Source organism: Phyllobates terribilis, unplaced genomic scaffold, assembly GCF_046119375.1.
Source record: "Phyllobates terribilis strain yellow unplaced genomic scaffold, ASM4611937v1 Scaffold_1__5_contigs__length_1240528914, whole genome shotgun sequence".
Taxonomy (NCBI): Eukaryota; Metazoa; Chordata; class Amphibia; order Anura; family Dendrobatidae; genus Phyllobates; species Phyllobates terribilis.
Window position 1 is genome coordinate 1231028830 of NW_027362761.1, and position 26236 is coordinate 1231055065.

At 48.3% G+C, this 26236-nt stretch overlaps 1 protein-coding gene across 1 annotated transcript in view; it reads left to right on the top strand.

Annotated features, from left to right (window-relative positions):
* The window catches only part of LOC141173528 (uncharacterized), a 70802-nt gene that overhangs the window by 37345 nt on the left and 7221 nt on the right, over nucleotides 1-26236 (top strand). Inside the window, exons 2-5 of the mRNA XM_073657883.1 lie at nucleotides 20966-21047; nucleotides 24302-24511; nucleotides 25779-25893; nucleotides 25979-26169. Coding sequence (XP_073513984.1) covers nucleotides 20966-21047; nucleotides 24302-24511; nucleotides 25779-25893; nucleotides 25979-26169 — 598 coding nt within the window. The remainder of the gene's footprint in view (nucleotides 1-20965; nucleotides 21048-24301; nucleotides 24512-25778; nucleotides 25894-25978; nucleotides 26170-26236) is intronic.

Sequence of the window (26236 nt, forward strand, 5' to 3'; positions counted from 1 at the left end):
ACTACAACCAGGACATGTACACACAGCCAGAGCATGACTACAACCAGGACTTGTACACACAGCCCGAGCATGACTACAACCAGGACATGTACACACAGCCAGAGCATGACTACAACCAGGACATGTACACACAGCCAGAGCATGACTACAACCAGGACATGTACACACAGCCAGAACATGACTACAACCAGGACATGTACACACAGCCAGAGCATGACTACAACCAGGACATGTGCACACAGCCAGATTATGACTACAACCAGGACATGTACACACAGCCAGAGCATGACTACAACCAGGACATGTACACACAGCCAGAACATGACTACAACCAGGACATGTACACACAGCCAGAGCAAGACTACAACCAGAACATGTACAGACAGTCAGAGCATGACTACAACCAGGACATGTACACACAGCCAGAGCATGAGTACAACCAGAGCACTGCTACACCAGGACATGTACACACAGCCAGGGTATGGCTACAACCAAAACACTACTACACCAGAACATGTACACACAGACAGAGCATGACTGCAACCAGGGGAATAATACACCAGGACATGTACACACAGCCAGAGCATGACTACAACCAGAACATGTACACACAGCCAGAGCATGACTACAACCAGGACATGTACACACAGCCAGAGCATGACTACAACCAGGACATGTACACACAGCCAGAGCATGACTACAACCAGGACATGTACACACAGCCAGAGCATGACTACAACCAGAGCACTACTACACCAGGACATGTACACACAGCCAGGGCATGGCTACAACCAAAACATAACTACACCAGAACATGTACACACAGCCAGAGCATGACTACAACCAGGGGACTACTACACCAGGACATGTACACACAGCCAGAGCATGACTACAACCAGGACATGTACACACAGCCAGAGCATGACTACAACCAGGACATGTACACACAGCCAGAACATGACTACAACCAGGACATGTACACACAGCCAGAGCATGACTACAACCAGGACATGTGCACAGAGGCAGAGTATGACTACAACCAGGACATGTACACACAACCAGAGCATGACTACAACCAGGACATGTACACACAGCCAGAGCATGACTACAACCAGGACATGTACACACAGCCAGAGCATGACTACAACCAGGACATGTACACACAGCCAGAGCACGCCTAAACCAGGACATGTACACACAGCCAGAGCATGACTACAACCAGGACATGTACACACAGCCAGAACATGACTACAAAAAGGACATGTACACACAGCCAGAGCATGACTACAACCAGGACATGTGCACACAGCCAGATCATGACTACAACCAGGACATGTACACACAGCCAGGGCATGACTACAACCAGGACATGTACGCACAGCCAGAGCATGACTACAACCAGGACATGTACACACAGCCAGAGCATGACTACAACCAGGACATGTACACACAGCCAGGGTATGGCTACAACCAGAGCACTACTACACCAGGACATGTACACACAGCCAGAGCATGACTACAACCAGAACATGTACACACAGTGAGAGCATGACTACAACCAGAACATGTACACACAGCCAGAGCATGACTACAACCAGGACATGTACACACAGCCAGAGCATGACTACAACCAGAGCACTGCTACACCAGGACATGTACACACAGCCAGGGTATGGCTACAACCAAAACACTACTACACCAGAACATGTACACACAGCCAGAGCATGACTACAACCAGGGGACTACTACACCAGGACATGTACACACAGCCAGAGCATGACTACAACCAGAACATGTACACACAGCCAGAGCATGACTACAACCAAGACATGTACACACAGCCAGAGCATGACTACAACCAGGATATGTACACACAGCCAGAGCATGACTACAACCAGGACATGTACACACAGCCAGAGCATGACTACAACCAGAGCACTACTACACCAGGACATGTACACACATCCAGGGCATGGCTACAACCAAAACACTACTACACCAGAACAAGTACACACAGCCAGAGCATGACTTCAACCAAGGGACTACTACACCAGGACATGTACACACAGCCAGAGCATGACTACAACCAGGACATGAACACACAGCCAGAGCATGACTACAACCAGGACATGTACACACAGCCAGTACATGACTACAACCAGGACATGTACACACAGCCAGAGCATGACTACAACCAGGACATGTACACACAGCCAGAGCATGACTACAACCAGGACTTGTACACACAGCCCGAGCATGACTACAACCAGGACATGTACACACAGCCAGAGCATGACTACAACCAGGACATGTACACACAGCCAGAGCATGACTACAACCAGGACATGTACACACAGCCAGAACATGACTACAACCAGGACATGTACACACAGCCAGAGCATGACTACAACCAGGACATGTGCACACAGCCAGATTATGACTACAACCAGGACATGTACACACAGCCAGAGCATGACTACAACCAGGACATGTACACACAGCCAGAGCATGACTACAACCAGAACATGTACACACAGCCAGAGCATGACTACAACCAGAACATGTACACACAGCCAGGGTATGGCTGCAACCAGATCACTACTACAGCAGGACATGTACACACAGTCAGAGCATGACTACAACCAGAACATGTACACACAGCCAGAGCATGACTACAACCAGAACATGTACACACAACCAGAGCATGACTACAACCAGGACATGTACACACAGCCAGGGTATGGCTACAACCAGAGCACTACTACACCAGGACATGTACACACAGCGAGAGCATGACTACAACCAGAACATGTACACACAGCCAGAGCATGACTACAACCAGGACATGTACACACAGCCAGAGCATGACTACAACCAGGACATGTACACACAGCCAGAGCATGACTACAACCAGGACATGTACACACAGCCAGAGCATGACTACAACCAGAACATGTACACACAGTCAGAGCATGACTACAACCAGGACATGTACACACAGCCAGAGCATGACTACAACCAGGACATGTACACACAGCCAGAGCATGACTACAACCAGGACATCTACACACAGCCAGAGCATGACTACAACCAGGACATGTACACACAGCCAGAGCATGACTACAACCAGGACATGTGCACACAGCCAGAGCATGACTACAACCAGGACATGTACACACAGCCAGAACATGACTACAACCAGGACATGTACACACAGCCAGAGCAAGACTACAACCAGAACATGTACAGACAGTCAGAGCATGACTACAACCAGGACATGTACACACAGCCAGAGCATGAGTACAACCAGAGCACTGCTACACCAGGACATGTACACACAGCCAGGGTATGGCTACAACCAAAACACTACTACACCAGAACATGTACACACAGACAGAGCATGACTGCAACCAGGGGAATAATACACCAGGACATGTACACACAGCCAGAGCATGACTACAACCAGAACATGTACACACAGCCAGAGCATGACTACAACCAGGACATGTACACACAGCCAGAGCATGACTACAACCAGGACATGTACACACAGCCAGAGCATGACTACAACCAGGACATGTACACACAGCCAGAGCATGACTACAACCAGAGCACTACTACACCAGGACATGTACACACAGCCAGGGCATGGCTACAACCAAAACATAACTACACCAGAACATGTACACACAGCCAGAGCATGACTACAACCAGGGGACTACTACACCAGGACATGTACACACAGCCAGAGCATGACTACAACCAGGACATGTACACACAGCCAGAGCATGACTACAACCAGGACATGTACACATAGCCAGAACATGACTACAACCAGGACATGTACACACAGCCAGAGCATGACTACAACCAGGACATGTGCACACAGGCAGAGTATGACTACAACCAGGACATGTACACACAACCAGAGCATGACTACAACCAGGACATGTACACACAGCCAGAGCATGACTACAACCAGGACATGTACACACAGCCAGAGCATGACTACAACCAGGACATGTACACACAGCCAGAGCACGCCTAAACCAGGACATGTACACACAGCCAGAGCATGACTACAACCAGGACATGTACACACAGCCAGAACAATACTACAAAAAGGACATGTACACACAGCCAGAGCATGACTACAACCAGGACATGTGCACACAGCCAGATCATGACTACAACCAGGACATGTACACACAGCCAGGGCATGACTACAACCAGGACATGTACACACAGCCAGAGCATGACTACAACCAGGACATGTACACACAGCCAGAGCATGACTACAACCAGGACATGTACACACAGCCAGGGTATGGCTACAACCAGAGCACTACTACACCAGGACATGTACACACAGCCAGAGCATGACTACAACCAGAACATGTACACACAGTCAGAGCATGACTACAACCAGAACATGTACACACAGCCAGAGCATGACTACAACCAGGACATGTACACACAGCCAGAGCATGACTACAACCAGAGCACTGCTACACCAGGACATGTACACACAGCCAGGGTATGGCTACAACCAAAACACTACTACACCAGAACATGTACACACAGCCAGAGCATGACTACAACCAGGGGACTACTACACCAGGACATGTACACACAGCCAGAGCATGACTACAACCAGAACATGTACACACAGCCAGAGCATGACTACAACCAAGACATGTACACACAGCCAGAGCATGACTACAACCAGGATATGTACACACAGCCAGAGCATGACTACAACCAGGACATGTACACACAGCCAGAGCATGACTACAACCAGAGCACTACTACACCAGGACATGTACACACATCCAGGGCATGGCTACAACCAAAACACTACTACACCAGAACAAGTACACACAGCCAGAGCATGACTTCAACCAAGGGACTACTACACCAGGACATGTACACACAGCCAGAGCATGACTACAACCAGGACATGAACACACAGCCAGAGCATGACTACAACCAGGACATGTACACACAGCCAGTACATGACTACAACCAGGACATGTACACACAGCCAGAGCATGAATACAACCAGGACATGTGCACACAGCCAGAGCATGACTACAACCAGGACATGTACACACAACCAGAGCATGACTACAACCAGGACATGTACACACAGCCAGAGCATGACTACAACCAGGACATGTACACACAGCCAGAGCATGACTACAACCAGGACATGTACACACAGCCCGAGCATGACTACAACCAGGACATGTACACACAGCCAGAGCATGACTACAACCAGGACATGTACACACAGCCAGAGCATGACTACAACCAGGACATGTACACACAGCCAGAACATGACTACAACCAGGACATGTACACACAGCCAGAGCATGACTACAACCAGGACATGTGCACACAGCCAGAGCATGACTACAACCAGGACATGTACACACAGCCAGAGCATGACTACAACCAGGACATGTACACACAGCCAGAGCATGACTACAACCAGGACATGTACATACAGCCAGGGTATGGCTACAACCAGAGCACTACTACACCAGGACATATACACACAGCCAGAGCATGACTACAACCAGAACATGTACACACAGCCAGAGCATGACTACAACCAGAACATGTACACACAGCCAGAGCATGACTAAAACCAGGACATGTACACACAGCCAGAGCATGACTACAACCAGGACATGTACACACAGCCAGAGCATGACTACAACCAGAGCACTACTACACCAGGACATGTACACACAGCCAGGGTATGGCTACAACCAAAACACTACTACACCAGAACATGGACACACAGCCAGAGCATGACTACAACAAGGGGACTACTACACCAGGACATGTACACACAGCCAGAGCATGACTACAACCTGGACATGTACACACAACCAGAGCATGACTACAACCAGGACATGTACACACAGCCAGAGCATGACTACAACCAGAACATGTACACACAGCCAGAGCATGACTACAACCAGAACATGTACACACAGCCAGAGCATGACTACAACCAGGACATGTACACACAGCCAGAGCATGACTACAACCAGGACATGTACACACAGCCAGAGCATGACTACAACCAGAGCACTACTACACCAGGACATGTACACACAGCCAGGGTATGGCTACAACCAAACCACTACTACACCAGAACATGTACACACAGCCAGAGCATGACTACAACGAGGGGACTACTACACCAGGACATGTACACACAGCCTTGAGCATGACTACAACCAGGACATGTACACACAGCCAGAGCATGACTACAAACAGGACATGTACACACAGCCAGAGCATGACTACAACCAGGACATGTACACACAGCCAGGGTATGGCTACAACCAGAGCATTACTACACCAGGACATGTAAACACAGCCAGAGCATGACTACAACCAGAACATGTACACACAGCCAGAGCATGATTACAACCAGAACATGTACACACAGCCAGAGCATGACTACAACCAGGACATGTACACACAGCCAGAGCATGACTACAACCAGGACATGTACACACAGCCAGAGCATGACTACAACCAGGACATGTACACACAGCCAGAACATGACTACAACCAGAGCACTACTACACCAGGACATGTACACACAGCCAGGGTATGGCTACAACCAAGACACTACTACACCAGAACATGTACACACAGCTAGAGCATGACTACAACCAGGGGACTACTACACCAGGACATGTACACACAGCCAGAGCATGACTACAACCAGGACATGTACACACAACCAGAGCATGACTACAACCAGAGCACTACTACATCAGGACATGTACACACATCGAGAGCATGACTACAACCAGAGCACTACTACACCAGAACATGTACACACATCCAGAGCATGACTACCAACAGGGCATTACTACACCAGGACATGTACACACAGCCAGAGCATGACTACCAACAGGGCATTACTACACCAGGACATGTACACACAGCCAGAGCATGACTACAACCAGAGCTCTACTACACCAGGACATGTACACACAGCCAGAGCATGACTACAACCAGAGCGCTACTACACCAGGATATGTACACACATCGAGAGCATGACTACAACTAGAACCCTACTACACCAGGACATGTACACACAGCCAGGGTATGGCTACAACCAAAACACTACTACACCAGAACATGTACACACAGCCAGAGCATGACTACAACCAGGGGACTACTACACCAGGACATGTACACACAGCCAGAGCATGACTACAACCAGGACATGTACACACAGCCAGAGCATGACTACAACCAGGACATGTACACACAGCCAGAGCATGACTACAACCAGGACATGTACACACCACCAGAGCATGACTACAACCAGGACATGTACACACAGCCAGAACATGACTACAACCAGGACATGTACACACAGCCAGGGTATGGCTACAACCAGAACATGTACACACAGCCAGAGCATGACTACAACCAGAGCAGTACTACAACAGGATATGTACACACATCCATAGCATGACTACAACTAGAACACTACTACACCAGGACATGTACACACAGCCAGGGTATGGCTACAACCAAAACACTACTACACCAGAACATGTACACACAGCCAGAGCATAACTACAACCAGGGGACTACTACACCAGGACATGTACACACAGCCAGAGCATGACTACAACCAGGACATGTACACACAGCCAGAGCATGACTACAACCAGGACATGTACACACCACCAGAGCATGACTACAACCAGGACATGTACACACAGCCAGAACATGACTACAACCAGGACATGTACACACAGCCAGGGTATGGCTACAACCAGAACATGTACACACAGCCAGAGCATGACTACAACCAGAGCAGTACTACAACAGGATATGTACACACATCCATAGCATGACTACAACTAGAACACTACTACACCAGGACATGTACACACAGCCAGGGTATGGCTACAACCAAAACACTACTACACCAGAACATGTACACACAGCCAGAGCATAACTACAACCAGGGGACTACTACACCAGGACATGTACACACAGCCAGAGCACTACTACACCAGGACATGTACACACAGCCAGAGCATGACTACAACCAGGACATGTACACACAACCAGAGCATGACTACAACCAGGACATGTACACACAGCCAGAGCATGACTACAACCAGAACATGTACACACTGCCAGAGCATGACTACAACCAGGACATGTACACACAGCCAGAGCATGACTACAACCAGGACATGTACACACAGCCAGAACATGACTACAACCAGGACATGTACACACAGCCAGGGTATGGCTACAACCAGAACATGTACACACAGCCAGAGCATGACTACAACCAGAACATGTACACACAGCCAGAGCATAACTACAACTAGAGGACTACTACACCAGGATATGTACACAGCCAAAAAATGACTACAACTAAAGCAATGCTACACCAGGACATGTACACACAGCCAGAGCATGACTACAACCAGAACACTACTACACCAGGACATGTACACACAGCCAGAGCATGACTACAACTAGAGCACTACTACATTGGGACATGTACATACAGCCAGAGCATGATTACAACCAGAACACTACTACACCAGGACATGTGCACACAGCCAGAGCATGACTACAACTAGAGCACTACTACAGAAGGACATGTACACACATCCAGAGCATGATTACAACCAGAACACTACTACACCAGGACATGTACACACAGCCAGAGCATGATTACAACCAGAGCAGTACTACACCAGGACATATACACACATCCATAGCATGACTATAACCAGAGAACTACTACATTGGGACATCTACACACAGCCAGAGCATGACTACAACCAGAGCAGTACTACAACAGGATATGTACACACATCCAGATCATGACTACAACCAGAGAACTACTATATCAGAACATGTACACACAGCCAGAGCCTGAATACAACCAGAACACTACTACACCAGGATATGCACACACAGCTAGAGCATGACTACAACTAGAGAACTGCTACACTGGGACATGTACACATAGCTAGAGCATGACTACAATCAGAACACTACTCCACTAGGACATGTACACACAGCCAGAGCATGACTACAACTGTAACACTACTACACCAGAACATGTACACACTGCCAGAGCATGACTACAACCAGAGCACTACTACACCAGGACACGTAAACACATCCAGAGCATAACTATAACCAGAGCATTACTACACCAGGACATGTACACACATCGAGAGCATGACTACAACCAGAGCACTACTACACCAGGACATGTACACACATCCAGAGCATGACTACCAACAGGGCATTACTACACCAGGACATGTACACACAGCCAGAGCATGACTACCAACAGGGCATTACTACACCAGGACATGTACACACAGCCAGAGCATGACTACAACCAGAGCTCTACTACACCAGGACATGTACACACAACCAGAGCATGACTACAACTAAAGCATTACTACACCAGGACATGTACACACATCCAGAGCATAACTACAACTAGAACGCTACTACTACAAGGACATGTACACACAGCCAGAGCATGACTACAACTAGAGCATTACTACACCAGGACATGTACACACATCCAGAGCATGACTACCAACAGGGCATTACTACACCAGGACATGTACACACATCCAGAGCATAACTACAACCAGAGCACTACTACACCAGGACATGTACACACATCGAGAGCATGACTACAACTAGAGCATTACTACACCAGGACATGTACACACATCCAGAGCATGACTACCAACAGGGCATTACTACACCAGGACATGTACACACAGCCAGAGCATGACTACAACCAGAGCTCTACTACACCAGGAAATGTACACACCGCCAGAGCATGACAACTAGAGCATTACTACACCAGGACATGTACACACAGCGAGAGCATGACTACAACTAGAGCATTACTACACCAGGACATGTACACACATCCAGAGCATGACTACCAACAGGGCATTACTACACCAGGACATGTACACACATCGAGAGCATGACTACAACTAGAACACTACTACACCAGGATATGTACACACAGCCAGAGCATGACTACAACCAGAGCACTACTACACCAGGACATGTACACACAGACAGAGCATGACTATAACTAGAACACTTCTACACCAGGACATGTACACACAGCCAGAGCATGACTACAACCAGAGGACTACTACACCAGGACATGTACACACAGCCAGAGCATGACGACAACCAGAGGACTACTACACTAGGACATGTACACACAGCCAGAGTATGACTACAACTAGAGCATTACTACACCAGGACATGTACACACATCGAGAGTATGACTACAACTAGAACACTTCTACACCAGGACATGTACACACAGCCAGAGCATGACTACAACCAGAGCGCTACTACACCAGGACATGTACACACATCGAGAGCATGACTACAACTGTAACACTACAACACCAGAAATGTACACACTGCCAGAGCATGACTACTCCAGGACACGTAAACACATCCAGAGCATAACTACAACCAGAGCATTACTGCACCAGGACATGTACACACATCCAGAGCATGACTACCAACAGGGCACTACTATACCAGGACATGTACACACAGCCAGAGCATGACCACAGCTAGAGCTCTACTACACCAGGACATGTACACACAGCCAGAGCATGACTACAACCAGAGCGCTACTACACCAGGACATATACACATATCGAGAGCATTACTACAACTAGTATATTACTACACCAGGACATGTACACACATCCAGAGCATAACTACAACCAGAGCACTACTACACCAGCACATGTACACACATCGAGAGCATGACTACAACTAGAGCATTACTACACCAGGACATGTACACACATCCAGAGCATGACTACCAACAGGGCATTACTACACCAGGACATGTACACACAGCCAGAGCATGACTACAACCAGAGCTCTACTACATCAGGAAATGTACACACCGCCAGATCATGACTACAACTAAATCATTACTACACCAGGACATGTACACACATCCAGAGCATGACTACCAACAGGGCATTACTACACCAGGACATGTACACACATCGAGAGCATGACTACAACTAGAACACTACTACACCAGGACATGTACACACAGCCAGAGCATGACTACAACCAGAGGACTACTACACAAGGACATGTACACACAGCCAGAGCATGACTACAACTAGAACACTACTACACCAGGATATGTACACACAGCCAGAGCATGACTACAACCAGAGCACTACTACACCAGGACATGTACACACAGACAGAGCATGACTATAACTAGAACACTTCTACACCAGGACATGTACACACAGCCAGAGCATGACTACAACCAGAGGACTACTACACCAGGACATGTACACACAGCCAGAGCATGACGACAACCAGAGGACTACTACACTAGGACATGTACACACAGCCAGAGTATGACTACAACTAGAGCATTACTACACCAGGACATGTACACACATCGAGAGTATGACTACAACTAGAACACTTCTACACCAGGACATGTACACACAGCCAGAGCATGACTACAACCAGAGCGCTACTACACCAGGACATGTACACACATCGAGAGCATGACTACAACTGTAACACTACAACACCAGAAATGTACACACTGCCAGAGCATGACTACTCCAGGACACGTAAACACATCCAGAGCATAACTACAACCAGAGCATTACTGCACCAGGACATGTACACACATCCAGAGCATGACTACCAACAGGGCACTACTATACCAGGACATGTACACACAGCCAGAGCATGACCACAGCTAGAGCTCTACTACACCAGGACATGTACACACAGCCAGAGCATGACTACAACCAGAGCGCTACTACACCAGGACATATACACATATCGAGAGCATTACTACAACTAGTATATTACTACACCAGGACATGTACACACATCCAGAGCATAACTACAACCAGAGCACTACTACACCAGCACATGTACACACATCGAGAGCATGACTACAACTAGAGCATTACTACACCAGGACATGTACACACATCCAGAGCATGACTACCAACAGGGCATTACTACACCAGGACATGTACACACAGCCAGAGCATGACTACAACCAGAGCTCTACTACATCAGGAAATGTACACACCGCCAGATCATGACTACAACTAAATCATTACTACACCAGGACATGTACACACATCCAGAGCATGACTACCAACAGGGCATTACTACACCAGGACATGTACACACATCGAGAGCATGACTACAACTAGAACACTACTACACCAGGACATGTACACACAGCCAGAGCATGACTACAACCAGAGGACTACTACACAAGGACATGTACACACAGCCAGAGCATGACTACAACTAGAACACTACTACACCAGGACATGTACACACATCCAGAGCATGACTACAAATAGAACACTACTACACCAGGACATGTACACACAGCCAGAGCATGACTACAACCAGAGGACTACTACACCAGGACATGTACACACAGCCAGAGCATGACTACAAGCAGAGGACTACTACACCAGGACATGTACACACAGCCAGAGCATGACTACAACTAGATCATTACTACACCAGGACATGTACACACATCGAGAGTATGACAACTAGAAGACTACTACACCAGGACATGTACACACAGCCAGAGCATGAGTACAACCAGAGCGCTACTACACCAGGACATGTACACACATCGAGAGCATGACTACAACTAGAACACTACTACACCAGGGCATGTACATACAGCCATAGCATGACTACAACCAGAGGACTACTACACCAGGACATGTACACACATCCAGAGCATGACTACAACCAGAGGACTACTACACCAGGACATGTACACACAGCCAGAGCATGACTACAACCAGAGCACTACTACACCAGGACATGTACACCCATCCAGAGCATGACTACAACCAGAGAACTACTATACCAGGACATGTAAACACATCCAGAGCATGACTACAACCAGAGGACTACTACACCAGGACATGTACACACAGCCAGAGAATGACTACAACCAGAGGACTACTACACCAGGACATGTGCACACAGCCAGATCATGACTACAACCAGAGCACTAATACACCAGGACATGTATACACATCCAGAGCATGACTACAACCAGAGAACTACTACACCAGGACATGTAAACACATCCAGAGCATGACTACAACCAGAGGACTACTACACCAGGACATGTACACACAGCCAGAGCATGACTACAACCAGAGGACTACTACACCAGGACATGTACACACAGCCAGAGCATGACTACAACCAGAGGACTACTACACCAGGACATGTACACACAGCCAGCGCATGACTACAACCAAAACACTGCTACACTAGGACATGTACACACATCCAGAGCATGACTACAACCAGAGGACTACTACACCAGGACATGTACACACCGCCAGAGCATGACTACAACCAGAGGACTACTACACCAGGACATGTACACACATCCAGAGCATGACTACAACCAGAGAACTACTACACCAGGACATGTAAACACATCCAGAGCATGACTACAACCAGAGGACTACTACACCAGGACATGTACACACAGCCAGCGCATGACTACAATCAAAACACTGCTACACTAGGACATGTACACACAGCCAGAGCATGACTACAACCAGAGGACTACTACACCAGGACATGTACACACATCCAGAGCATGACTACAACCAGAGCACTACTACACCAGGACATGTACACACATCCAGAGCATGACTACAACCAGAGAACTACTACACCAGGACATGTACACACATCCAGAGCATGACTACAACCAGAGGACTACTACACCAGGACATGTACACACATCCAGAGCATGACTACAACCAGAGAACTACTACACCAGGACATGTACACACATCCAGAGAATGACTACAACCAGAGGACTACTACACCAGGACATGTACACACAGCCAGAGCATGACTACAACCAGAGGACTACTACACCAGGACATGTACACACAGCCAGAGCATGACTACAACCAGAGGACTACTACACCAGGACATGTGCACACAGCCAGAGCATGACTACAACCAGAGGACTACTACACCAGGACATGTACACACAGCCAGAGCATGACTACAACCAGAGCACTACTACACCAGGATATGTACACACAACTAGAGCATGACTACAACCAGAGGACTACTACACCAGGACATGTAAACACATCCAGAGCATGACTACAACCAGAGCACTACTACACCAGGACATGTACACACATCCAGAGCATGACTACAACCAGAGCACTACTACACCAGGACATGTACACACATCCAGAGCATGACTACAACCAGAGAACTACTACACCAGGACATGTAAACACATCCAGAGCATGACTACAACCAGAGGACTACTACACCAGGACATGTACACACAGCCAGAGCATGACTACAACCAGAGTACTACTGCACCAGGACATGTACACACATCCAGAGCATGACTACAACAGAGAACTACTACACCAGGACATGTAAACACATCCAGAGCATGACTACAACCAGAGGACTACTACACCAGGACATGTACACACAGCCAGAGCATGACTACAACCAGAGGACTACTACACCAGGACATGTGCACACAGCCAGAGCATGACTACAACCAGAGGACTACTACACCAGGACATGTACACACCGCCAGAGCATGACTACAACCAGAGGACTACTACACCAGGACATGTACACACATCCAGAGCATGACTACAACCAGAGCACTACTACACCAGGACATGTACACACAGCCAGAGCACGACTACAACCAGAGCTCTACTACACCAGGAAATGTACACACCGCCAGAGCATGACTACAACTAGAGCATTACTACACCAGGACATGTACACACAGCCAGAGCATGACTACAACTAGAGCATTACTACACCAGGACATGTACACACATCGAGAGCATGACTACAACTAGAACACTACTACACCAGGACATGTACACACAGCCAGAGCATGACTACAACCAGAGGACTACTACGCCAGGACATGTACACACAGCCAGAGCATGACTACAACCAGAACACTACTACACCAGGACATGTACACACAGCCAGAGCATGACTACAACCAGAGCACTACTACACCAGGACATGTACACACAGACAGAGCATGACTATAACTAGAACACTTCTACACCAGGACATGTACACACATCCAGAGCATGACTACAACCAGAGGACTACTACACCAGGACATGTACACACAGCCAGAGAATGACGACAACCAGAGGACTACTACACCAGGACATGTACACACAGCCAGAGCATGACTACAACTAGAGCATTACTACACCAGGACATGTACGCACATCGAGAGTATGACTACAACTAGAACACTACTACACCAGGACATGTACACACAGCCAGAGCATGACTACAACCAGAGCGCTACTACACCAGGACATGTACACACATCGAGAGCATGACTACAACTGTAACACTACAACACCAGAAATGTACACACTGCCAGAGCATGACTACAACCAGAGCACTAGTACTCCAGGACACGTAAACACATCCAGAGCATAACTACAACCAGAGCATTACTACACCAGGACATGTACACACATCCAGAGCATGACTACCAACAGGGCACTACTACACCAGGACATGTACACACAGCCAGAGCATGACTACAACCAGAGCTCTACTACACCAGGACATGTACACACAGCCAGAGCATGACTACAACCAGAGCGCTACTACACCAGGACATATACACATATCGAGAGCATGACTACAACTAGAACATTACTACACCAGGATATGTACACACATCCAGAGCATAACTACAACCAGAGCATTACTACACCAGGACATGTACACACATCCAGAGCATGACTACCAACAGGGCACTACTACACCAGGACATGTACACACAGCCAGAGCATGACTACAACCAGAGCTCTACTACACCAGGACATGTACACACAGCCAGAGCATGACTACAACCAGAGCGCTACTACACCAGGACATATACACATATCGAGAGCATGACTACAACTAGAACATTACTACACCAGGATATGTACACACATCCAGAGCATAACTACAACCAGAGCACTACTACACCAGCACATGCACACACATCGAGAGCATGACTACAACTAGAGCATTACTACACCAGGACATGTACACACATCTAGAGCATGACTACCAACAGGGCATTACTACACCAGGACATGTACACACAGCCAGAGCATGACTACAACCAGAACTCTACTACATCAGGAAATGTACACACCGCCAGAGCATGACTACAACTAACGCATTACTACACCAGGACATGTACACACATCCAGAGCATGACTACCAACAGGGCATTACTACACCAGGACATGTACACACATCGAAAGCATGACTACAACTAGAACACTACTACAGCAGGACATGTACACACAGTCAGAGCATGACTACAACTAGAACACTACTACACCAGGACATGTACACACATCCAGAGCATGACTATAACTACAACACTACTACACCAGGACATGTACACACAGCCAGAGCATGACTACAACCAGAGGACTACTACACCAGGACATGTACACACAGCCAGAGCATGACTACAACTAGAGCATTACTACACCAGGACATGTACACGCATCGAGAGTATGACAACTAGAACACTACTACACCAGGACATGTACACACAGCCAGAGCATGAGTACAACCAGAGCGCTACTACACCAGGACATGTACACACATCGAGAGCATGACTACAACTAGAACACTACTACACCAGGGCATGTACATACAGCCATAGCATGACTACAACCAGAGGACTACTACACCAGGACATGTACACACATCCAGAGCATGACTACAACCAGAGGACTACTACACCAGGACATGTACACACAGCCAGAGCATGACTACAACCAGAGCACTACTACACCAGGACATGTACACCCATCCAGAGCATGACTACAACCAGAGAAATACTATACCAGGACATGTAAACACATCCAGAGCATGACTACAACCAGAGGACTACTACACCAGGACATGTACACACAGCCAGAGCATGACTACAACCAGAGGACTACTACACCAGGACATGTGCACACAGCCAGAGCATGACTACAACCAGAGCACTAATACACCAGGACATGTATACACATCCAGAGCATGACTACAACCAGAGAACTACTACACCAGGACATGTAAACACATCCAGAGCATGACTACAACCAGAGGACTACTACACCAGGCCATGTACACACAGCCAGAGCATGACTACAACCAGAGGACTACTACACCAGGACATGTACACACAGCCAGAGCATGACTACAACCAGAGGACTACTACACCAGGACATGTACACACAGCCAGCGCATGACTACAACCAAAACACTGCTACACTAGGACATGTACACACATCCAGAGCATGACTACAACCAGAGGACTACTACACCAGGACATGTACACACCGCCAGAGCATGACTACAACCAGAGGACTACTACACCAGGACATGTACACACAGCCAGAGCATGACTACAACCAGAGGACTACTACACCAGGACATGTACACACAGCCAGAGCATGACTACAATCAGGACATGTACACACAGCCAGAGCATGACTACAACCAGAGCACTACTACACCAGGACATGTACACACAGCCAGAGCATGACTACAACCAGAACATGTACACAGAGCCAGAGCATGACTATAACCAGAACATGTACACACAGCCAGAGCATGACTACAATCAGGACATGTACACACAGCCAGAGCATGACTACAACCAGAACATGTACACACAGCCAGAGCATGACTACAACCAGAACATGTACACACAGTCAGAGCATGACTACAACCAGAGCACTACTACACCAGGACATGTACACACAGCCAGAGCATGACTACAACCAGAGCATGTACACACAGCCAGAGCATGACTACAACCAGAACATGAACACACAGTCAGAGAGTATGCAGTGGAGACCTACATCTTCTGTGTCCTGCGGTAGAGACGTACGTGTTTTATATGATGTGAAAGAGACACACTGTAGCGCTGTTGCCGGCACCCCTGCTTGGTGTCCCCCGTCTCTCTCCATGCAGGGACGCCAGCTTGCTCAGCCCTCGGCATGGTTCCAGGCGCGGTCGCCGTCCTTGGTCCCTGTCTGCAGTTCCTGGCAGTTACATAGTTACATAGTTACATAGTTTATAAGGCCGAAAAAAGACAAGCGTCCATCCAGTTCAGCCTATTTCTTGTGCACTGCAGCTATTCCACAGCGTTGATCCAGGGGAAGGCAAAAAAAAAACCCATGCGGTATAGGCCAATTTACATCATTGAGGAAAAATTCACTTCCCGACACCAATCTGGCAGTCAGATTAAATCCCTGGATTAATTAACTAAGCATAAGATGTAATTTTATTGTTCTCAAGAAAGGCGTCCAGGCCTCTCTTGAACTCATTAAGTGAGTTGGACATCACCACTTCCTCTCCCAGAGAGTTCCAGAGTCTCACGGCTCTGACCGTAAAGAATCCCCTTCTATGCTGGTGCAGGAACCTCCTTTCCTCCAGACGCATAGTGTGCCCCCTCGTCTTTGTCACCATCCTTGGTATAAACAGGTCATGGGAGAGATCTCTGTACTGCCCCCTGATGTATTTATACATGTTTATGAGGTCTCCCCTAAGCCTTCTCTTTTCCAACGTAAATAGGCCTAATTTTGACAACCTCTCTGGGTATTCTAGTCCCTCCATTCCCTTTATTACCTTAGTCGCCCTCCTTTGTACCCTCTCTAGCTCCAATATGTCTTTCCTGAGCCCCGGAGCCCAGAACTGTGCACAATATTCTAAGTGCGGCCTTACCAGCGCTTTATACAGAGGAAGAATAATGTTCTCATCATATGCCCCTATTCCTCTTCTGATGCATGCCATGACTCTATTTGCCTTCGCAGCTGCTGCCTGACACTGGGCACTCCAATTTAATTTACTATTAACCAAGACGCCCAGGTCCTTCTCCATGTCAGATTTGCCCAACGGTTTCCCATTTAATATGTATGGGTGACTGCTGTTTTTCTTTCCCATGTGCATGACCTTACATTTATCGGCATTGAACCCCATTTGCCATTTTTTGGCCCAACTCCCCAATTTATCTAAATCCTCCTGTAGCTGTGCCCTATCCTCATCTGTATTAACTACTTTACAAAGTTTAGTATCATCTGCAAATATTGCTATTTTACTATGCAACCCTTCCACTAGATCATTAATAAATATATTAAATAATATAGGGCCCAAGACAGACCCTTGAGGCCCCCCGCTAGTAACCCTGACACCCCCTGAGCTTACTCCATTGATAACCACCCTCTGCTTTCTATCACTCAGCCAGCTATTTACCCACTTGCACACATTATCCCCCAGACCAAGCATTCTCATTTTATATACCAACCTTTTGTGTGGCACGGTATCAAACGCTTTGGAGAAGTCAAGGTCTACAACATCCACTGCCTCTCCCCGGTCCAGCTGTGAGCTCACCTCCTCGTAGAAGGCCATCAGGAGCGATCCCTCAGCAGCATCTAGTGCGCGTGCTTGTGCTTTCCTGCTCTTACAGAGGCAGTGTGCATGTATGCTAAATGCTTTCAGCTTGTTGCTGAGAAGTATTTAGTTTAAGTATTATACCTGCAAGATGGCTCCCAGCCCATAGCTGGGAGTCATCTCGTATAAAAGACTCCCTCTCCCCTAGGGAGTCGCCAAGCAATGAGTTGTAGATGTACTGCTAGTGAGTTGTGAGGTCCCGTGGTCCTGGTGTGGCTAGTCCTGAGTTCGTAGTCCCCTGGTCCCGGTGTTGTCAGTGTCCTGTACCCGAGTCCCCTGGTCCCGAAGCGGCCAGTGCCTGAACCCTCATCCCCTTGTCCTGGAGCAGCCAGTGCCTGAACCCTCGGCAGCTGGACCCGGAGCTGCCAGTGCCTGTATCCTTGTCCCCTGGTCTCAGAACTGCCATTCCAGAACATTGTCCCCTGGTCCTGGTGTGGCCAGTCTGCTCCCAAAGTCCCCTGGTCCCGGTGCAGTCCCTGTTCAGCAGCTACTGCTGGACACCACCCTAGAGTGGTACCTGGCAGCTACCTGCCGCTCATGCATGATCTTACCACTAGAGGCTCCAGTGAACACCAAGTTAGCTGCTTAGTTACGCTCCTCCAGGGTAGGCCCAGTCCGTGGCACAATGGGTCCAAAAATCCACTTGCGCCTCCATTGGGCGTAAGACACACATCTTCTTTGTCATGTTTTAGAGATCTACATCTTCAGTGTCAGGAGGTAGAGAGGTACGTGTTCTATATGATGTGGTAGAGACCTACGTCTTCAGTGTCATGTGGTAGAGAGGTACGTGTTCTATATGATGTGGTAGAGACCTACGTCTTCAGTGTCATGTGGTAGAGAGGTACGTGTTCTATATGATGTGGTAGAGACCTACGTCTTCAGTGTCATGTGGTAGATACCTACGTCTTCAGTGTCATGTGGTAGAGAGGTACGTGTTCTATATGATGTGGTAGAGACCTACGTCTTCAGTGTCATGTGGTAGAGAGGTACGTGTTCTATATGATGTGGTAGAGACCTACGTCTTCAGTGTCATGTGGTAGAGAGGTACGTGTTCTATATGATGTGGTAGAGACCTACGTCTTCAGTGTCATGTGGTAGATACCTACGTCTTCAGTGTCATGTGGTAGAGAGGTACGTGTTCTATATGATGTGGTAGAGACCTACGTCTTCAGTGTCATGTGGTAGAGACCTACGTCTTCTGTGTTAGGCCGTAGAGACGTATGTGATCTATATGATGCTGTAGATGTGTGTGATATTCTGTGTGGTTTTAACATATGGGAACGTACTTTCTATTGAAATTTGGTTGTTCTCCTTTGCGTTGCAGATGTCTCTTCTTCTTTCTCTTGCCATCTTGGCCTTAAGAATTCACTATCTTCAGCCTCTTCCGGTCTCCTGGCCGCAGCACTGTGAGTATCTAGTATTTGGGGGTTCCCGTTATTGGGGTGATTTAGTCCAATTCCTGGGTCATGGCGGTTCATAAATCTTTGGCAGCTGGGGGTATCTCTAACTTGGTTCAGAACAAGAATCAATCATCCTCACCTGGGTAATGTTTCAAGGGACCACCCTCTTTTTCACGCACCAAAGGCTGCCGTTATCTTTATTTTTGCATTCTGGGAATTTATCAGATTGTGTGGGGAAGTGCATTACAGAGAGCTGGCACAGCACGAGAGACGTCTTGAAGATGGAAGTAGGAGGTTAAGATTATAAAGAATCTCCAGTAGTGTTGAGCGAGTATGTTGTGTTAACCCTTTCACCGAGTATGCTCGGGCGAGCTCCGAGTATTTACAGCTGCTCGGTGATATGGTTGAATCGCTCTTGTGTGCATGATTTGAAACTGTTTAACAGCTTTATTACATGTGAGGAATGCAAAAGAAACAATCATTCCTCACATGTATTAAAACTGTCAAACAGTCGCAAATCATGCACACGGGAGCGATTCAACCATATCACCGAGCAGCTGTAAATACTCGGAGCTCGCCCGAGCATACTCAGTGAAAGGGTTAACACAACATACTCAATCATATCTAATGTCCAGTTTAAGGGATTAGTGGAATGCAGAACATAGGTAGGTTGGTAGACAGAGCTGAGGAGGAGATGTAGGGCGGTGTAGCACTGTGGAGAGGACGGGTAGGTGGTAGACAGAGCTGAGGAGGAGATGTAGGGCGGTGCAGCACTGTGGAGAGGATGGATAGGTGGTAGACAGAGATGAGGAGGAGATGTAGGGCGGTGCAGCACTGTGGAGAGGATAGGTAGGTGGTAGACAGAGATGAGGAGGAGATGTAGGGCGGTGCAGCACTGTAGAGAGGATGGGTAGGTGGTAGACAGAGATGAGGAGGAGATGTAGGGCGGTGCAGCACTGTGGAGAGGATAGGTAGGTGGTAGACAGAGATGAGGAGGAGATGTAGAGTGGTGCAGCACTGTGGAGAGGATAGGTAGGTGGTAGACAGAGATGAGGAGGAGATGTAGGGCGGTGCAGCACTGTGGAGAGGATGGGTAGGTGGTAGACAGAGATGAGGAGGAGATGTAGGGCGGTGCAGCACTGTAGAGAGGATGGGTAGGTGGTAGACAGAGCTGAGGAGGAGATGTAGGGCGGTGCAGCACTGTGGAGAGGATAGGTAGGTGGTAGACAGAGATGAGGAGGAGATGTAGGGTGGTGCAGCACTGTGGAGAGGATAGGTAGGTGGTAGACAGAGATGAGGAGGAGATGTAGGGCGGTGCAGCACTGTGGAGAGGATGGGTAGGTTGGTAGACAGAGCTGAGGAGGAGATGTAGGGCGGTGCAGCACTGTGGAGAGGATAGGTAGGTGGTAGACAGAGATGAGGAGAAGATGAAGGGTGGTGCAGCACTGTGGAGAGGATGGGTAGGTGGTAGACAGAGATGAGGAGGAGATGTAGGGCGGTGCAGCACTGTGGAGAGGATGGGTAGGTGGTAGACAGAGATGAGGAGAAGATGTAGGGCGGTGCTGCACTATGGAGAGGATGGGTAGGTGGTAGAGAGATGAGGAGGAAATGTAGGGCGGTGCAGCACTGTGGAGAGGATGGGTAGGTGGTAGACAGAGATGAGGAGAAGATGTAGGGCGGTGCAGCACTGTGGAGAGGACGGGTAGGTGGTAGACAGAGATGAGGAGGAGATGTAGGGTGGTGCCGCATGGTGGAGAGGATGAGTAGGGTTATAGACAGAAATGAGGAGGAGATGTAGGGGGGTGTAGCACAATGGAGAGGAAGGGTAGGGTGATAGAAAGAAAGAGATGAGGAGGAGATGTAGGGTGGTGCAGAACTGTGGAGAGGATGGGTAGGTGGTAGAAAGAGATGAGGAGGAGATGTAGGGCGGTGCAGCACTGTAGAGAGGATGGGTAGGTGGTAGACAGAGATGAGGAGGAGATGTAGGGTGGTGCAGCACTGTGGAGAGGATGGGTAGGTGGTAGACAGAGATGAGGAGGAGATGTAGGGCGGTGCAGCACTGTAGAGAGGATGGGTAGGTGGAAGACAGAGATGAGGAGGAGATGTAGGGTGGTGCAGCACTGTGGAGAGGATGGGTAGGTGGTAGACAGAGATGAGGAGGAGATGTAGGGTGGTGCAGCACTGTGGAGAGGATGGGTAGGTGGTAGACAGAGATGAGGAGGAGATGTAGGGTGGTGCAGCACTGTGGAGAGGATGGGTAGGTGATAGAGAGAGATGAGGAGGAGATGTAGGGTGGTGCAGCACTGTGGAGAGGATGGGTAGGTGGTAGACAGAGATGAGGAGAAGATGTAGGGCGGTGCAGCACTGTGGAGAGGATGGGTAGGTGGTAGACAGAGATGAGGAGGAGATGTAGGGTGGTGCCGCATGGTGGAGAGGATGAGTAGGGTTATAGACAGAGATGAGGAGGAGATGTAGGGCGGTGCAGCACTGTGGAGAGGATGGGTAGGTGGTAGACAGAGATGAGGAGAAGATGTAGGGTGGTGCAGCACTGTGGAGAGGATGGGTAGGTGGTAGACAGAGATGAGGAGAAGATGTAGGGTGGTGCAGCACTGTGGAGAGGATGGGTAGGTGGCAGCACTGTGGAGAGGATGGGTAGGTGGCAGACAGAGATGAGGAGGAGATGTAGGGTGGTGCAGCACTCTGGAGAGGATGGGTAGGGTGGTAGACAGAGATGAGGAGGAGATGTAGGGCCGTGCACCCACGTGGACACACAGTAGAGAACGCAGAGTGGACACACAGCACAAAACGCACTGTAGACTTGCAGCAGAGAACCCACAGTGGAAAAACATACAATAAAGACCCCACTGTGGACATACATACAGACTAGATCCCAGAGTGGACACGCAGCTGGTCGCAGCCACATCGCAGCGCCTGTGTTTATTCTTTTTAGGGTTTATCAAGCGCCTCTTCAGGAAGGTTCCTCTGCAGAGCTGCCTGAAAGAGACACTGTGTGCACAGACCCTAATAACTTCACATAAGGGGCTTAGACATTTCTGATGGTGGTCCTGATGCCGTCAGTCACATGACTATTACTGCGGTATTTCTGAGCATGACCTGGCGGTACATATGATACCACATCACATACATGAGTCCTGCAGCGGTCTAACATCGCTGTATACATGGCTTCCACTATGATGTATAATAGACGGTCCCACCATACTGGGGTCTCCTCACGTGCTCCGTACATCCCTTTCTTCTAGATTATACTGTAAAAGAAAGAGTGACGCATGTCCTCGAGTGTCCGCTAGAAGCCAAGAAAATTATCTGGAATTTTCCACCTCATAACTGTGTAAATGGCTCAACGCACCAGAAGACCCTGCACCTGCGCCCCCTGAGACACCGCTGCACCGGCCTCTATACCTGCACCAACAGCCATCAAAACTACTCCCAGTACATACTGATAGACAGAGGTAAGGACCACATCGCCCATCATCTTCAACTGGGTGGAGCTTAGCTGTCACATGACTGTGTGGGGGAGGGAAAACAGAGGTAGGTGCAGTCAGAACTATTACATGGAGATAAATACCACTACAACACTGCCTCCTGGGGGCACAAACGTGATACGGTGTGGGGCCAGGGCCCCTAAACACTATGAGGGAGAGAAGGAATCAGGGATGATGGGAAATCCCCACTAAATGTATCCCCCATGGATAATACACTTTTACCGGGTCATCCACACACTGGAACGGGCATTGTAAGGCCACACATGATCTCCTCCACAAGGTTTATTAGGGATCTCATCTTCATTCCTGTCCTGTTCCTCACATGATCTCCTCCATAAGGTTAGGGTAGGGGTCTCGTAAGTCATTCCTGTCCTGCTCATCACATGATCTCCTCCATAAGGTTAGGGTAGGGGTCTCGTAAGTCATTCCTGTCCTGCTCCTCTATACAGATCATGTAGTGTTCCTCACATGATCTCCTCCACAAGGTTTATTAGGGATCTCATCTTCATTCTTGTCCTGCTCATCACGTGATCTCCTCCATAAGGTTAGGGTAGGGTTCTCGTAAGTCATTCCTGTCCTGCTCATCACATGATCTCCTCCATAAGTTTAGGGAAGGGTTCTCGTAAGTCATTCCTGTCCTGCTCATCACATGATCTCCGCCATAAGGTTAGGGTAGGGGTCTCGTAAGTCATTCCTGTCCTGCTCATCACATGATCTCCTCCATAAGGTTAGGGTAGGGGTCTCGTAAGTCATTCCTGTCCTGCTCATCACATGATCTCCTCCATAAGGTTAGGGTAGGCTTCTCGTAAGTCATTCCTGTCCTGCTCCTATATACAGATCATGTAGTGTTCCTCACTTGATCTCCTCCACAATGTTATTGTAGGGATCTCATTAGTCCTTCCTTTCCCACTCCACTATAGGGATCTTATAGAGCTCCCCACAAGGTTATGGTAGGGATATCGTCAGTCATTCCTGTCCCGTTTCTCTATAGGGATCATGTAGAGCACCCCCACATGATTTGTTCCACATCATTCAGTTGGCCCACATGATTTGTTCCACATCATTCAGTTGGATTTTGTCAGTCCCTTTTGTCCCACTCCTCTATAGGGATTATGTAGAGCTCCCCGAATGATCTCCTTCACAAGGTTTAGTTGAATCTCATCAGTGCTTCCTGTCCCACTTGTTATGTTATGGTAGGGATCTCATAAGTCATTCCAAACTTCCATTCCCTCAGGACACAATCCCTTGTCCTTCTCTTGCTCTGTGGATTCACATACCAGTCCTATTCTCCAATGTTCACTGGCTGAAAAACTCGTCCACAAAAGTCTGGTGAGAGCAAAGTCCAACAAGTAAGTGGAATTACATGGACCCAATGTGTCTGGATCTCATAAACGATTTTCTGTCAGGTTAAATATTCACCGATTTGTCCTTCAGCTCCAAAATGGACCAAGGCTGGAAGGAAATGAAGATCTCACAGAATGGGAATCAGCTTCTTGTGTTTGACGTTCCTCTTCCTGGTTTCTGTCCTTTTGAGGAGCAGGTTCATCCCATTAATGTGTCTGTCGAGCTCATGTCTGATGGTGAATATAGGACAGGATACATATCCATCTATATCCGAGATATTGGTGAGTAATAGAGATGAGTGGATCTTTTGAAATTCGAATTCTCCAGATTCACAGATTTTTTCCAAAA